Genomic DNA, 17,165 nt, shown 5'->3' with positions numbered 1-17,165 from the left:
TGAATTCGCTAGTGAAATGGGAAAAATCTCGGAGTTTTAGCATGTGGTTTCGGTGGACTAAGGAATCAAAGGCCAAATCTGACACTCACAAATAAACACACACAGCCACACACAGAGTTTTAATAGTATATAGATATGATATGATATCATCTTTGTGTTTGATGCATGAATTACATCAAGGGCTTGTCCCAATAGACAATAGACAATAGATGCAGGAGTAGGCCATTCGGCCCTTGAAGCCAGCACCACCATTCAATGTGATCATGGCTCATCATCCACAATCAGTACCCCATTCCTGCCTTCTCCCCATATCCCCTGACTCCGCTATCATCAAGAGCCCTGTCTAGCTCGCGTTTGAAAGTACCCAGAGAACCGGCCTCCACTGCCCGCTGAGGCAGAGAATTCAGAGACTCGCAACTCTCTGTATTAAAAAGTATTTCCCACAGTGATTTTTTTCGGCTACTGTTGGCATCATTGACTGACGTATTAGGTCACCAAAAAAGTCACGGCGTGATGCGGTGTGACGCGGTGTGATGATGTATTGACACGCGGTGTTTCCTCATGTGTAGCAACATTTTTTTTGTCGCCGCAGGATTTTGAAATGTTCAAAATCTTTTGGCGACCCTGATACTTTAGTCAATGACCCCGACAGTCGCCGAAAAAATCGGCAAGTGGGACAGGCACACGTTTAAATTACTCTGTGAAATGCCTGGTCAAACTGCCAGTGTGATCCAAGGCAATGTGAAAATGGTCAACATGACATAATTGGAAGGCAGCTGACATTATCAGAATTGCTCTGCCACTCCGTCCTTATTATTACTCTTGTATAATTATGAATTTGAATAATGACAACAGACTGATATTTCATCTTTCTGGTGATGAGGTTAGGTGTGCAATTTTGATAAAATTGAATGCACAATAAATGAATAACTGTGCCAGATTTGAAGACTTGATCTTTGGAGATTTTGTCTTCAGATGGACATTCTCCTGGTTTCTCCCCATAACCTCAGACACCCATCCTTTTAAGGTTAGAGTAAATGGATGCTTGATGATCAGCAGAAACTTGGTAGGCCAAAAGGCTTGTTTCCCTTCTATCTGCCTCTATGAGTCCATAATTCCATGAGTCCACAGTACAGCTCCCATGTCATATGTCATACTTGTAGAACTCAATTCCTGAGAGCAGCCAAACGTATGAAGGATTCTCCAAATTCCTTCTTGACTGAAAGAGTCAAAGGCATTTATACCTACATAGAGTTTGCCAATAAGCACACATCCCCACAAAAATATATATTTTTTAATCTTCCTATTTAAAACAAAAGATACAAAGTGTTGACGTAACAGCTAGTCAGATGACCTCTCTGGAGAATATGGATTACATTTTAGATCGGGACCCTTCGGCACCTATACCACTGTCCCTTGTATTTACTTTATCTCAGCCCTCATAATTCCATACATCATTATAAGTGAGTTTGGTATTCCGAAAAATGCAAGGAATCATGGGATTTGTCAAAGATCGAATGCTATAAATAAAGATCGAACAAAGTGCTGTAGATTCAGTGAGTATAATTTGGGTCAGATTTTTTTGTCATTTTTCAGTGAGAGACGGGGGGGGGGGGGGGGGGGGGGGTGAGGGAGACTTGGGGGGAGGGAGATCGGTGGGGAGGGAAGACCAAGGGGTAGGGGGGGGGTGGAGAGTCCCGCGGGGGGGGGGGGGGGGTGACTGGGGGTGGGGGAGCGCTGCCGAACCACTACTGGACCATTCCCCACTCGAGTATTCCATCCCCACCCGGGGATTGGCCAGAGATGTCCAGCCCGACGGGACACCGGTCCCCAGGTCACCTCCGCCTCTCCCGTCGGGCCAACTGACAGCCCGAACCAACGACACCAGCGACCCCAGACCAGCAGCCAGCACCAACTCCAGCCCAACCTCGTTCCAACTCCAGAGGAACCCGCTCCCCGAAGGGCCACCACGGTGACAAGTGCCAGTTCGTCCACGGCCTGGCCGAGCTGCGCTCCCTCAGCCGCCACCCCAAGTACAAGACATACCTTGCACACCACCGGTTTCTGCCCCTACGGTACCCGCTGCCACTTCATCCACAACCCCGAGGAGGAGCGAGGGCCCCGGCCTTGCCTTTGCCAGAGCGCCAGCCTGGGCTCAGCCTCATCCGCCTCCTCCGGCCCAGCACCCCACCTGGAGTTGGAGCTGGCCCGGACTCTGGGCTTGGGGCTGGGCATGGGAGGGAGAGGAGGTTGCTGCTGCCGCCAGCACCACTAACAGCAGCTCCAGGGGGCGCCCGGCCTGCCCATGGCCGGCAGGTGCCCGTCCGCAGGCTCTCTCTCCGACCAGGATGATTCCAGCAGCAGCGGCTCTGAGTCGCCCGGCGGCTGTCCATCTTCAGCAGGATCTTGGTGTGGACTGAGGGGAGGGTGGAGGTGGAGGGCTGCCGGCCAACCCAGGAGGACAGGCAGAGCCGAGCTGGAGCCAGCGGCTGCAAATCCAGGGCCGCCCCGCCAGCCCTGGTCCATCCCAGACACCTCCGGACAGGGACAGGACACTGGGGAGGGGACGGGGATGGGGATGGGGATGGGGATGGCCTAGTAGCAACTCAACAGATGCCGCAGCGACGGAGAGCTGGGCCTGACCCTGACCACGGACTCTTGCCTGCACACAATGTAGCACCACCGTTACCAAGACTGTTTATAGCCCGTGACCTATGTGGCTAATGACCTATGTGGTAGTGGCATGCGTAGTTGGAATACCGAACTTGCTTATTAAGTTGCCTTTCAGCCACTGTTCCAAATAAAGCTTACCCAAAAGCAAAAAATTGCAGAAACTGGAAATCTCTACAGATGCAGGCTGAGCATCGCCAACAATGTTTGGTCTTATCTTAGATTACCTGCTCTTTTGCATTATCTGTGTGCTCAGAAATCTCCTGTACAATCCACAGTGCATTCATGATTTTCTTGTTATGTGGTGCCCAAAACAATCCTCAAGCTGCTTTTAACCAGTATCTATCGAGTTCCTTTGAAAAAAATTATAATTATAATTATTATTATACGATTATAATATTTCAAAGACATTTGGACAAGTAGGAAAGGTTTAGAAGAGTATGGGTCAAATATGGGCAAAGGGACCAGCTCGTACGGGGAAGCTTGGACACGTTCATAAGATCATAAGTGATCGGAGCAGAATTAGGCCATTCGGCCCATCAAGTCCACTCTGCCATTCAATCATGGCTGATCTATCTCTCCCTCCTAACCCCATTCTCCTGCCTTCTACCCATATAACCCCTGTCTCCTGTACTAATCAAGAATCTCCTTAAATAGAAGACAGACACAAAATGCTGGAGTAACTCAGTGGGACAGGCAGTATCTCTGGAGAGAAGGAATGGGTGATGTTTCGGGTCGAGACCCTCCTTGGTTATCTCTGCCTTAAATATATCCACTGACGACCTCCACAGCCTTCTGTGCAAAGAATTCCACAGATTCACCACCCTCTGTCTAAAGAAATTCATCCTCATCGCCTCCTCATCTATTGTAGTCACCGCCTCTAAATCATCAAGGACCCACACCATCCTGGCCACACACTCATTTCACCATTGCTATCAGGAAGAAGGTACAGGAGCCTGAAAACTGTAACGTCCAGGTTGAGGAACAGCTTCTTCCCTACAGCCATCAGGCTATTAAACACAACAACGAATGAGCTCTGGGCTCTGAACTGCAAAAGACTATATTATAATTTGTTATTTGTTATTTATTGAAGTTTTTCTTTTTTTTCTCTTCCTCCGCTATGTACTATGTTGTGTCTACGTCGGGGTCACCAATGTGGTGCGTGGGTCTCGAAAGGAGGCACGAAGTCCAGTGTTTTGAGAAGCACCTTTATTGTATTCCTCCCGGTTGAAGGGAAGACGAAACCAGAGGAAGATGGCACCCAAACCCTGCCTTTTAAACCCTCCGGCTGAGGGCCGCCTCCGGACTGCACCACTCCTGTGCCGAGGGGTTCGGCAGTATAATGGCACGACCCTTAGGAGCCGCCACAATGTTTACATATTCACATATTCTGTTGTGCTGCAGCAAGTAAGAATTTCATTGTCCCATCCAGGACATATGACAACAAAGCACTCTTGACTTGACACTCTCCTAAATGAACGTCCTGTAATTCTGAGGCTATGACCTCTAGTCCTAGACTGTCCCTCTAGTGAAAACATCCTCTCCACATCCACTCTATCTAAGCATTTCACTATTCTGTACGTTCATTCTTCTAAACAGTGTATGCTAACCCACTCATTCCTAGGATCATTCTTGTAAACTTCCTCTGGACCCTCTCCAGAGAAAGCACCTTCTTCCTTAGATGGTGCCCAAATTAGTTGGGCACATGCCTGTTACCATGCCATGTGTGAGTCTAACAGTTCTGACTAGTTTGCTGCCTTCATTCTTCAAATTGTTCAAAATCTAGAAACATAAAATAGCATGTAAAAAATAATTTGCTTGATTATAGAATCTGTATTCCAAATAAGTTGCTGACACTGAGATTTAAATCTTAGTAGATTTCTTAGTGTTGATTTTTTTAATTTGAAATTGTAATCTATAGTTTTCCAAGATTCCATTCTGTGCTTTTGTGATGCAAATAGAGCTGTGCTGGGGGAGAAACAATTCTAAAGGAAACTTGGGAGAGATATTATCAGGACTAATGTGGACCATTTAAATCAGACAATGTCAGTATTTCCACTTCACTGAGCTACTGGTTAGTAGAATAGGCTTGATTTTCTGAGAACTCTCCTCAGACAGTTTCCATGTTTGTCAGTGGGCAGATTCCAAACAGTAGCCAGACATTTGTCATGTATAGAATATAGAACATAGAACCAGTGGCATGGTGGCGCAGTGGTAGAGTTGCTGCCTTACAGCGCCAGAGACCTGGGTTCAATCCTGACTACAGGTACTTCTACAGCATAATGTGCATGGGTTTAGACTACAGGTTTCTACAGCATAATGTGCATTGGTTTACTCCGTGATCTCCTGTTTCCTCCCTGAACTGCAAAAACGTACAGGTTTGTGAGCTAATTGGCTTATTATCTCCCAAGTGTGTGTAGGATAGTGTTAGGGTGTGGGGGTTACTGGTCGGCGCGGACTCAGTAAGCCAAAGGGCCTGTTTCCATGCTGTATCTCTAAACTAAACTACACAGTACAGTACAGCACAGGAAAGGGCTTTTCGGCCCACAAAGTTTGTGTCAAACATAATGCCAAGATAAAGTGATTTAATCTGCATGCTGGGAAGGAGGTTCAAACATAGGCATTCGGGCCCACCTGCACGTGATTTGTAAGAGCTATTTGCAACACAATTGGCAGCTATAATTAAACAAGACAGGAAATAACTAATTGAAATATTGATCCTTGTGTGAAGGAAATGATGGAGGCGGAGGCAATTTCTTGACATACACCTATGCTATTATTTAAGTCTTGTATTTGCTTTTAAAAAAAATCCAACCAAAATTGGAGATATGCTAACTGAATCTATGTTCAGAAATAGGGATAACATGGCTATTTACTGAGTAGATTGCTGCAGTTTGCAGCATAGGTAGGTGATGTTTAACCACGCAGTGTAACTGGATGTTCAGCATAAAAGAATTTGCACATAATACACTTGGATGTATATGTAACCAGCCGTACTGATAACTGATCTGAGATACAACTATTATTGCACATAATTCAGTACGTTACGTGTACAGTGCTGCATCAGAGTGCTCAAGGTGCATACCAACATGAAAGGATCTCAGGAAAATCTGCAAGATATCCGGGTAAAATCTGCTGCAGTTTTGTATTTCATTTATCTTGATCATCGTCTCCTATGTGCATCAGTGGGGCTGCAGCTGGGATGTGACAACTGTGACAAGCCAGAGTTAGGAAGGCAGCAAGAGGCATAATTCACTGTCTCAGTGCAAAACAGCATATCCTGCCTGACACTGACAAGTGAAGACTGCACTGAGCCTGACAGTGGTTCTCCTGCAGTGGTTCTCCAGAGTGTTGACATTCCCTGGCTTGGCCTGTACTAATAGGGCACAGCAAAGTACCAGCAAAACCACAGCGGGAATCATTGTCTTTGGAGAATACACGGAGCCCATAATTTATTATGGCAAAGGAAATTGTTTTTTTTGTACCAATATATTTGAAATTAACTAGCTACAATAATCACCAAGTGATTATTCATATAGTTCAAAAATAATCTAAATTAGTACTATAAAAAAATGTTAAATGCTCAACAGTTTTGGGGGATTTGATGTGAAGCTTCTCTTGGTGCTATTGTGCATTTATTTGCCAACAGGGTGCAGAGAAAATTTTGTCAATGAATGAATCAGGAGAGCTGCAAGATCTCTTAACAAAGATTGAGGTAAATATATTTTTGACACAATAATGGCATTCTTTGGGAGCAGACATCTCTCAGATGTATTAACATGCTTGCATTGTTTCCTACAATAACAAGCGCAGAGCTTATTACAGGCCGTCCCTGGATAAAGAGCGAGATTACAGAGGTCCGGATGTGAATTCTGTCCACAAGACAGAACATAAATAAAAATCATTTTGGCTTGGTAACCTAACCTCCATGGCATTGCAATAAATGGCATCAAAAGCACATAAGAATGATAAGAAAGAACAATTATTAAAAGTGGAGAGAGAAAGAGGAAATTAGTTTTGCTGTTGTAGGAATGAATGGATGTACCATATTGCAGTTTTGTATTTAATAACATTGTGGGAGCTCATTCATATGAAGGGTGTCAATAATTCAGTGGTTTGCAAGCAGGGGACGGCCTGTACTAATTCACAGTAGATTGTTGTTTGTGAAGTTCTGATAATCTTAATATTAATTCATGTTTTTGCTTCTTTGCCCTATTTATTATGCAGACCACATTATTTAACCTTTTCCTATTGCATGCTTATTGCCTAATTGTTTTTTTTCTCTCAGTGCTTCTAGGCTTTAGACTTTAGTGATACAGCGCGGAAACATGCCCTTCAGTCCACAGTCAGCGCCAACCAGCGATCACCCCGTACACAAACACTATCCTACACACTTGGGAAAATTTACAAATCTACCAATTAACCTACAAACCTTTACATCTTTGGAATGTGGGAGGAAACTAGAGAACCCAAAGAAAATCCACGCGGTCACAGGGAGAATGTACAAACTCTGTACAAAGAGCACCCGAGGTCAGGATCGAACCTGGGTCTCGGTGTTGCAAGGCAGCAACTCCACTGCAAGGCCACTGTGCCAATGTGCCACTCCTAAATCAAATCAAAATAAGCTTTTTGCTGATTTTCCTTTAACTATAATTTCACATCAGCAAACAATTTAAGGGATTAACATATGGATGTAGTACATGAGTGTAGTACAGGGTGTAGTAAATGCTTGTATTATTATAAGGGGACAGAATGGCTGAATGTGATAACAGCCAGGCAATGTGAGAGTGCTGGGAATATGAAGTCCTATCAGATTTCATGGCTGACTGTCAATTGTATTACATTGTCTGTAAGACATGTGGTCATTCATAGAGCATCTCCGAGCTGGTCCCTGATGGGAAGGAATGGGGATAGGCTAGAATATAGGGCATCCTTGCAAATGTGGAAGTTCAGAGATGGATCCGGGGACAAAAAGTTAACCATGAGCAGTTCAAGAGCGAAGATAGAACCTGATGGTAAGAGAAAACATTGTACAAGGTTGTTGAGTTTAGTTTAGTTCATGATTGTAGAAAGCAGGGCTAAAGGTTGGGGAGGGTGGAGTAGGGACTGGAGAAATAACATAACCAGAGCGGAAAGTCTGGAGATCAATAATATATACTAATGATCCCTGATGAACCAGACACGGGTACTATAAACTGATAGGATCCAGATGTGCACCAAACAGCCAACCTCATTGCTACCCATGTGAAGCAACCAGAGCTTCCGCTGCAGTCCAACTCGGTGGTGGTGTTTTGGGTCGAGACCCTTCTTCATACCCGACCCAAAACGTCACCCAATCCTTCTCTCCAAAGATGCTGCCTATCCCACTGAGTTACTCCAACTTTGCTCGAGGCGATGCTCGAGCCTACAGTTCATCCAGGGCTAACCTGAAGAGGGGCATCAGGAAGGCCAAGCACTGCCATAAGCTCAGGATTGAGGAGCACTTCAACAACAACTCCGACCCCCGACGCATGTGGCAAGGCATCCAGGCCATCACGGACTACAGACCCTCCAACATCACCCCCGCATCCAGCGACGCCTCCTTCCTTGAGGAGCTTAACCACTTCTATGGCCGCTTCGACAGGGACAATCTAGAGACAGCCATCAAGGCTGTGCTACCTGCCGATCACCAACCCCTCACACTCACCCCCTACGACGTGTACGTGGCACTGAGTAGGACTAATGCACGTAAGGCTGCTGGCCCTGACGGCATCCCCGGGCGCGTGCTCAGTGCCTGTGCTGCGCAGCTGACAGACGTCTGGACTGACATCTTCAACCTGTCACTTGCCCAAGCAGTTGTCCCCACTTGCCTTAAAGCCACCTCCATCGTGCCAGTGCCAAAACACTCCACTGCGGCAAGCCTCAACGACTTCCACCCAGTTGCACTTACCCCCATCATCACCAAGTGCTTCGAGAGGCTGGTCCTGGCACACCTCAAAAGCTGCCTACCCCCCACACTGGATCCCTATCAGTTTGCCTACCGCAAGAACAGGAGTACGGAGGATGCCATCTCAACGGCACTTCACTCCGCCCTCTCCCACCTTGACAACAGAGACACTTATGTAAGAATGCTGTTCATCGATTACAGCTCAGCATTCAACACCATTATTCCATCAAAACTGATCACCAAACTCGGTAACCTGGGCATCGACCCCTCCCTCTGCAACTGGATACTGGACTTTCTAACCAACAGACCCCAGTCTGTGAGGTTAGACAAGCACACCTCTTCAACCCTCACCCTGAACACCGGCGTTCCTCAGGGCTGTGTGCTGAGCCCCCTCCTCTACTCCCTCTTCACCTATGACTGCACACCTGTACATGGTACTAACACCATCATCAAGTATGCAGATGATACAACGGTGATTGGCCTCATCAGCAACAACGATGAGCTGGCCTACAGGGAGGAGGTCCAGCACTTAGCAGCATGGTGTGCTGACAACAACCTGGCCCTTAACTCCAAGAAGACCAAGGAGCTCATTGTAGACTTCAGGAAGTCCAGAGGTGGCACGCACACCCCCATCCACATTAACGGGACGGAGGTGGAACGTGTTTCTAGCTTCAGGTTCCTGGGAGTCAACATCTCCGATGACCTCTCTTGGACCCACAATACCTCTACTCTGATCAAGAAGGCTCATCAGCGTCTCTTCTTCCTGAGGAGACTGAAGAAGGTCCATCTGTCTGCTCAGATCCTGGTGAACTTCTACCGCTGCACCATCGAGAGCATCCTTACCAACTGCATCACAGTATGGTATGGCAACTGCTCTGTCTCCGACCGGAAGGCACTGCAGAGGGTGGTGAAAATTGCCCAACGCATCACCGGTTCCACGCTCCCCTCCATTGAGTCTGTCCAAAGCAAGCGCTGTCTGCGGAGGGCGCTCAGCATCGCCAAGGACTGCTCTCACCCCAAACATGGACTGTTTACCCGCAGAAACCCGTCTGAAGAAGGGTTTCGGCCCGAAACGTTGCCTATTTCCTTCGCTCCATAGATGCTGCTGCACCCGCTGAGTTTCTCCAGCTTTTCTGTGTAACCATGGACTGTTTACCCTCCTACCATCCGGGAGGCGCTACAGGTCTCTCCGTTGCCGAACCAGCAGGTCGAGGAACAGCTTCTTTCCGGCGGCTGTCACTCTACTAAACAACGTACCTCGGCGACTGCCAATCACCCCCCCCCCCCCCCCGGACACTTATTATTTATTTTTTATTCAAATCGTTTGCTATGTCGCTCTTCAAGGGAGATGCTAAATGCATTTTGTTGTCTCTGTACTGTACACTGACAATGACAATTAAAATTGAATCTGAATCTGAATCTGAATCCGGATTTTTGTGTCTATCTTCGGTTTAAACCAGCATCTGCAGTTCCTTCCTACACATGATTATATTGACACTGTGGATGACTTGATTGTAGTACACTGCGGATGGCTCGATTATAATCATGTATTGTTTGCCACTAACTGGTTAGCAAGCAACGAAAGCTTTTCACCGTAGCTTGGTATGCATGACAATATACTGAACAAAATTGTCAGGGCAGGCTTGAGGGGCAAGGTGACTTAATCCCCCTCCTATTTTCCTGCATTTTACCCAGTGAGTAAGCTGCCACACAAGTTCCTACATTCATGCGGGACTGTCCAGAGTCCACTTGGTGCTAAGCACCCTGTCTCTAAATCACCCTCTGCAGTCTGTACAGTACTAGGACCTAATCTGTTGGATGCAAGTGTCGGATGCAGTGAAATATGATCTGCTCTGCCCATTGCATCTCTGTCAGAATATCTTGTATGTGAAGTGAGAAGGGCCTGCTCATATTAAAGAGTGGAGAGCAGAGATAAGGATCGGGCTTAAACAGCTTGTTTGTTAAGGGAAGATAGACACAAAATGCTGGAGTATCTCAGCGGGTCAGGCAGCATCTCTGGATAAAAGGAATAGGTGACGTTTCAGGTGGAGACCCGTCTTCAGACCCAAAATGTCACCTATTCCTTATCTCCAGAGATGCTGCCTGACTTGCTGAGTTACTCCAGCATTCTGTGTCTATCTTTGGTGTCAACCAGCATCTCCAGTTCCTTCCTACACATTATTATGAGATTATGAGCTGAGTTAGAATGGGGGTGTAGGAAGGTTAATGGGACCCATGCGGCAGAGCCCAGCATTACAACATACGGCAATGCGGGCATCGTAGGATCTTTCCCTCTCCCACACCCCTTCAGCCTGCCACTGCAGTCAGCTGTTGAAGCAACCTCTTGCAAGAAGGATGAAAATTGTTGGTGAGTGAGCTGCTGCGTTTTGTGGATATTCCTGCCATGGGTGAATAGATGTGAATATGTGTTGTGTTTGATGTCCGTGTGAGTGTAATAGTGCACGCATTGGATATACCTCCCACTGAACCTGACCAGATCTCCTTGTCATTAATACGTGTGTGGCATTGGCCATCTTCCTTGGGCCACAATCTTTGCGATTGTCCTCTCCATTTCTGCCAATGTGCTGGAAGTTCTCCTCTCCCTCCATGACCATGCCCATCCTTATGCCAATGCAGCACATCTGTTGTCTTTGCATGCCAGTGGACATGAAAGCTACCAGCAGCTGTTGGATTCAGACCTTTTCAGTTCTGTTGAATTTATAAACGACCCAGGCATAATATGAAATTATAAATATGGCAATAACTTTCACAACATAGCGCACTCCAGTTTATAACAATGAGGATTATCTTTTGACATTAAGGGCAAGTTGAGTGTTTCATTACACTGTTATTAAACTGCTTTAATCATGGTATGATATTTAATTTGAAAACAGTTAATTCCAATCTAATGCACAGGGGCATGCTTCCAAAGATTAAAAAAATAAAGATATTTCATTTCTCAGGAAGTCAGTGCTGTTCAATATTTAATCAAGAGTCTTGCCTGTTGTACATGCTATAGTTTGATTTTCGGGGCACAGAGGTACGGCTGTGGAGTTGCTGCCTCACAGCGCCAGAGACCCGAGTTTGATCATGACCTCAGGGGCAATCTGTACCGAGTTTGTACGTTCTCCCCGTGACCGTGTGAGTTTTCTCCGGGTGCTCAGGTTTCCTCCCACATTGCAAAGATGTACAGGTTTGTAGGTTAATTGGCTTCGTTAAGAATTGTAAATTGTCCCTAGTGTACAGGGAACACTGGTCGGTACAGACTTGGTGGGCCAAAGGGCCCGTTTCTGTGCTGTATCTCTAAACTAAACTAAACTAAACTAAACTAAACTAAACTAAACTAAACTAAACTAAACTAAACTAAACTAAAACTGTAAACTGAGGTGGCAACAATTGCTCAAAGAAGCAGTTTCAGAAAATGGATGCAAAGCCTGAAATGAAATTATAGTAGCGTGTTTACTGAACATAGCCTAGCTATATTTAGATTTGGCTAAGGAGCAGAAGGCACATGCAACAGTTATATCATCGTCAGAAAGTTTCACTGTGAATTATGCTTACAGGGGCTTAATACAATAATGACGGCATACGGTCTGAGATTACCAGTATACGATGTTGTCAAGAAAATATCCAACTCTCAAACAGGACTAAAGGGAATCAAACTGTAAAATCCTTTAAAATTCCCGGATGCATGATAGTGACTACCTGAAAGATCATCTCTGGGGTCTGATATGCTCAGATTTTTTTGTCGCATGTGTATTTAGAGAGTGAGTGTACCATAAATGAGAGAATGATCCAATATTAGATCATGCACAAGCTAGCCACTAAAGCCCATTGAACATGAGGTTGGGCACAATTTTTGCTACGTTAATTTTTCTGGTAGTTCCTGCAAGAGCATCACTAAAAGAGAAAGTCAGAACATTTCTTCCAGGGCCCTCGAGAGCTAGAGGCACAGGCTGATGGTGAGATGGGAGAAGTTTAAAGGAGATCTGAGGGGTAGGTTTTACACACAGAGGCTAGTAAATATTTAGAAAGTGTTGCCAGAGGAGGTGATGTTAGCAGATACAATTACAAGCATTTGGACAGGTACTTGGATAGAAAAGGCAAAGAGAGGCATGGGCTTAATATGGGCGTGGGATGAGTGTAGACAGGCATGACAGTTGGCATGGACATGGTGGGCTGAAAAGCCCATTTCTGAGCTATTGATTGTTATGATCAGCCATGATCATATTGAATGGCTCGAAGGGCCGAATGGCCTACTCCTGCACCTATTGTCTATGTTTCTATGTTTCTATGTTAAGGTTCCGTGATTCCTGGTGCATCACTGTGGCTGCATTGTGATTGATTCAAAGTGTGATACAGCACAGTATCCCCCTCCCTCTAAACGTAAAACCTATGCCATGATTCATAGGTGGTCCAAATGGAGGAGGTGAAGATCCCAAGGAATCTCTGTGGGAATCAGATGTTTACTTTTGTGTGTTTAATTTTTGCTTCATTAATATTTTATAACTGTTACTTCACACTAACGCAAATGACATTCTAGAATATCAGAATATCAGAATGTTTACTCTGACAAAATCACATTGTATTTTATGAGCCAAGAAAGTCAATCCTTGGGATGCCTGGAATTTCCTTGTTATTTTTTTAAGGATCTTTCGGAATGTTGGCGTATTTTCCTTTATTTGGGAAGGGCTTAATAATGCCCTGGTTACACAAAAAATCCGGAGAAACTCAGCGGGTGCAGCAGCATCTATGGAGCGAAGGAAATAGGCAACGTTTTGGGCCGAAACCCTTCTTCAGACTAATAATGCCCTGTTGGCTTGCATGTTGGGTATATTCACTCTTCATTCTCCATCAAGAAACTGAAAATCTAGCTAAGAGTTTGATTTTATATCACATTTTCAAATAATGCTGTGATAATTTTAAAGTGTGATAGAAAGTAGGTGATATTGAAAAGTAGCCTGAATGGTGATTTGAGTCTCCTGTGGGATTTAAACAATGCTTGGCTGAGTTAGTCACTTCAAGTGAAACCATCAGTGAATTGAGAGATTTCTTCATCCATAAAATTATTGGGCTAAATGTCATGTTGTGGTAAGAAATTCATGAACAAAACAATGTTTTCTTGGGAGCCAACAGCCAATAGTTTCACAGTACAACTCTTAGTGCCTTTTATGGGATGAGAAACCTCCAGGCGATCAGCATTTGATATGTTTAAGAATAGCAGGGGAATGAATTTTAACACCAAGGACTGGAGGAGCAGAGAGATTTTTTTTGCCAACTTTCTACATTAATATTAATGAGCAGAAAATTATGAAGATTGCACACACACAATCTTGTTGTGCACTGCTGGTCTCTACAGGTACCGCAAATGCTTTGAGTGTGCTTATCATGTAGAATGTAACAATTCCTATATTCCTGGGAGACTGTAAATTATATAATTGGAGTACAATTAGGACTGAGTAATGCAAATGCAGTATGGGGGAGTGATATCTCAGTTTTTGCATTTGTCCCTGAGGAGAGGATAAAGAGAGATTTTATAACTTCATCTTTGAATTTTTCCCTATGATTCATCACCGCCTCGAGTGTATTGGTGAGTTGGATAAAGATGATCTCACAGTTGTTTTACTCTGTAACAACCTACAGACTGAGCCATCAGTAGATCATTTCCTTCTGTGCTCTTGTATACCGCGCTTTCTTTGTTTGTCCATTGACCACCGTGCTTTTAGCAATCTGAGCCCTTTAGAGATTCACTCCCTGAACCTCACCATCCCATTGTCCTCCTAAGACACTACTTAAAAGCCGACTCCTTACCCAAGCGTTTGATAGCATATCCTACTGTTACTTTCCTTGGCCTATTAACAATATAATTTGATCATTTTATTTTTTGATATCTTAGGATATTTTATCACTTTAAGAATTTCCAAAGGAGGACTGAATAGTATTTGAAAGTGCAAAATATGGAGAAAAGGTAGGGAAGTAGGTCAAGTATAAAGGCATAGATTGAATGGGTCAAATTGCTTCCTTAAATGGTGAGTTTACCTCAGAAGCATAATATATAAGATTAAAGATTGAATATGACCAATTGGATATTTGGGACTGATGGGACAATATTACCCCAACCTTCTACATTTCGTAATGCTGTGTGAATTATTTATCAATAGAACCAGCTGGGCACTTGGACTCGGTGGATAATGTGTTTCTCCTCAGAATTATTGCAGAATGAGATATCAAATAACAGAGCTACTCTGCAGTGCTGCAATAAGAACATCTCACTGTAGCCAGGCACACCTCCGTACACTTAATTCATTTCCTTTATAACACCCATTGAGCAGAAACACACCAGCTTCCCTCCTGATATAATTACAATCTTCCCTGTAAATCTAGACATGGGCCAAGTTTATGTACTATCTTACTTGAGACAATTATTTTTTTTGGATAACTTTGAATAATGTTCTTGTGATTTTGATAATGTTGTGTTTGTACTCTGATAGTAATTTTAGTTGCTTTTCTCTGAGTCAAGTTATGCCTGTATATTTTATTTTCTAAAGATTTTTAAAAAGGGCAATGCTGAAAAACATGTGTTTTGTCTCTTTTTCCTTTAGAAAGTCCAGCATCCACTGGAGTGCTCAGCATGTGGAGGGTTTGCGTTTGTTCCGTGTTCAGTGTGCCATGGGAGCAAGATGTCAGTGTTTCGAAACTGCTTCACTGATTCCTTTAAATGCCTCAAATGTACGTCTTGCAATGAAAATGGATTACAGCATTGCAGGCTCTGTGTGAAGTCAAACTCCCATCATCATGGAAAATAACACTGTAATGACATTTGTCATGCCTCAACAGTGAATGTGTTTGTAGGAAAGTGTCTTTTCTCATCTTAATTCCAGTGCACTAATTAATTGTAATGGAAATTAAAATCCTAAATGCCGCCTTGCTCTGGTTGGAAGAGCAAAATAAATACACATCATTAGCAGTTTACCTATGAGATGGCTATTCCGCAAATTAAATTAAATTTAATATTGAGGCAAGTTGGGTTAAACCCTCCCACTTGTTTCATCCTCATTCACAAACAATCATTACAATTCATATGTGGCATCATTAAAGTAATGATACTTACATATACATATTACAAAAGATGAGTGAAAAATACAAACAAAAAATATACAACAATATAGATTTTTTTAAATGGAACTGTAAAAGGGCTAATAAAGGAAACCAATGAAATAATAGAAAAATCTATGTTTTGCAAGAGGTGAGTCATTATTTCCTCCAATTAATTTGTAATTATTTTTTTTAATGAATTAATTGTCCCGAGACTGGAACATTACATAAACTGAGATTAGATAAGACTACGGTATCTGAACTCATTACTTCAAATCTTTAGTGCAAGTCTCTTTAGTGCAAGGTTACTAAATCAGTAACATTAAACACTACAATGCTGCCTTGTTATGTGGACCAACACTTGCATCGGACTGTCATGTGATCATGTGAATCAATCATATGCCAAATATGCATGAATAATTTTACACACTCATATTTTAGAGTTATGTATTGGTGGAAGAATTCTCCGCGATCAGTAATTAGATAAAAACTCTTGCTTTTTTTAAGACAGATACAGTAACTTTATTGACTTGCATTTTATCTTCACTGATTAGTAAATTGCAATGATTAATTATTTAAACCAAGTCACTTTCAGTATTAAAAAGAAACTTCATGCGCCTTAGTCAGCAGAGCTGGTTTTGCCAAACAGGAAATTAGTATTCGCAAAGGATTCATGGATTTCTTCTGGCCTATGATGATTTTGTTGGCTTTGCATTTGATTCAAATTCGGAAAAGTAAATGAGGGAGTTGAAAGGAAATGTTAATGTTTCAATGGTTATGTATGACTTGTTAAGAAGGGAACCATTACTTTGCAATTAATTCATGGGGTTGGATGCAGATAAACATTGGAGAGGGCATCATAGCACAAAATGCTGGAGTAACTCCAGCAAGAGCAGGCACCGTGCTCAGTGGTAGAGTTGCTGCCTTACAGCACCAGAGACCTGGGTTCGATCCTGACCACGGTTGCTGTCTGTACGGAGCTTGTACGTTCTCCCTGTGACTGCGTGGGATTTCCCCAGGTGCTCCTCCAACACTCCAAAAACGTACAGGTTTGTAAGTTAATTGGCTTCGATAAAGATTGTAAACTGTGCATAATGTCATAAGATCATAAGAAATAGGAGCTGAAATAGGCCTTTCAGCCCATCAAGTCCACCATTCAATCATGGCTGATCAATCTCTTCCTCCTAACTCCATTCTCCTGCCTTCTCCCCATAACCCCTGACACCCGTACTAATCAATTGTGTAGGATAGTGCTGGTGTACGGGGATCGCTGGTCAGCGTAGACTCGGTGGGCTGAAGGGACACTGTATCTCTAATCTAAAACTAAACTAAACTCAGTGTTCAGGCAGCATCTCTGGAGAAAATGGATAGGTGACGTTTTGTGTCGGGGCCCTTTGGAAGTGGCATTTTTGCACAAAATCTCATGCATTCCTTAATGAGTGGGTTGGACAAAGTGGATGTCCCCTCTCCCACA

At 43.9% G+C, this 17,165-nt stretch overlaps 1 protein-coding gene across 1 annotated transcript in view; it reads left to right on the top strand.

The window, feature by feature from the left end:
- The window catches only part of grxcr1a (glutaredoxin and cysteine rich domain containing 1 a), a 100,348-nt gene extending 84,582 nt beyond the window's left edge, over positions 1-15,766 (top strand). Inside the window, exons 3-4 of the mRNA XM_055636879.1 lie at positions 6,320-6,385; positions 15,199-15,766. Of these exons, the coding sequence (XP_055492854.1) occupies positions 6,320-6,385; positions 15,199-15,402 (270 nt within the window). The 3' untranslated portion in view covers positions 15,403-15,766. The remainder of the gene's footprint in view (positions 1-6,319; positions 6,386-15,198) is intronic.
- Positions 15,767-17,165: the final 1,399 nt, after the last annotated feature.

Source organism: Leucoraja erinacea, chromosome 1, assembly GCF_028641065.1.
Source record: "Leucoraja erinacea ecotype New England chromosome 1, Leri_hhj_1, whole genome shotgun sequence".
NCBI lineage: Eukaryota > Metazoa > Chordata > Chondrichthyes > Rajiformes > Rajidae > Leucoraja > Leucoraja erinaceus.
This window is presented reverse-complemented; position numbering and strand designations above follow the sequence as displayed.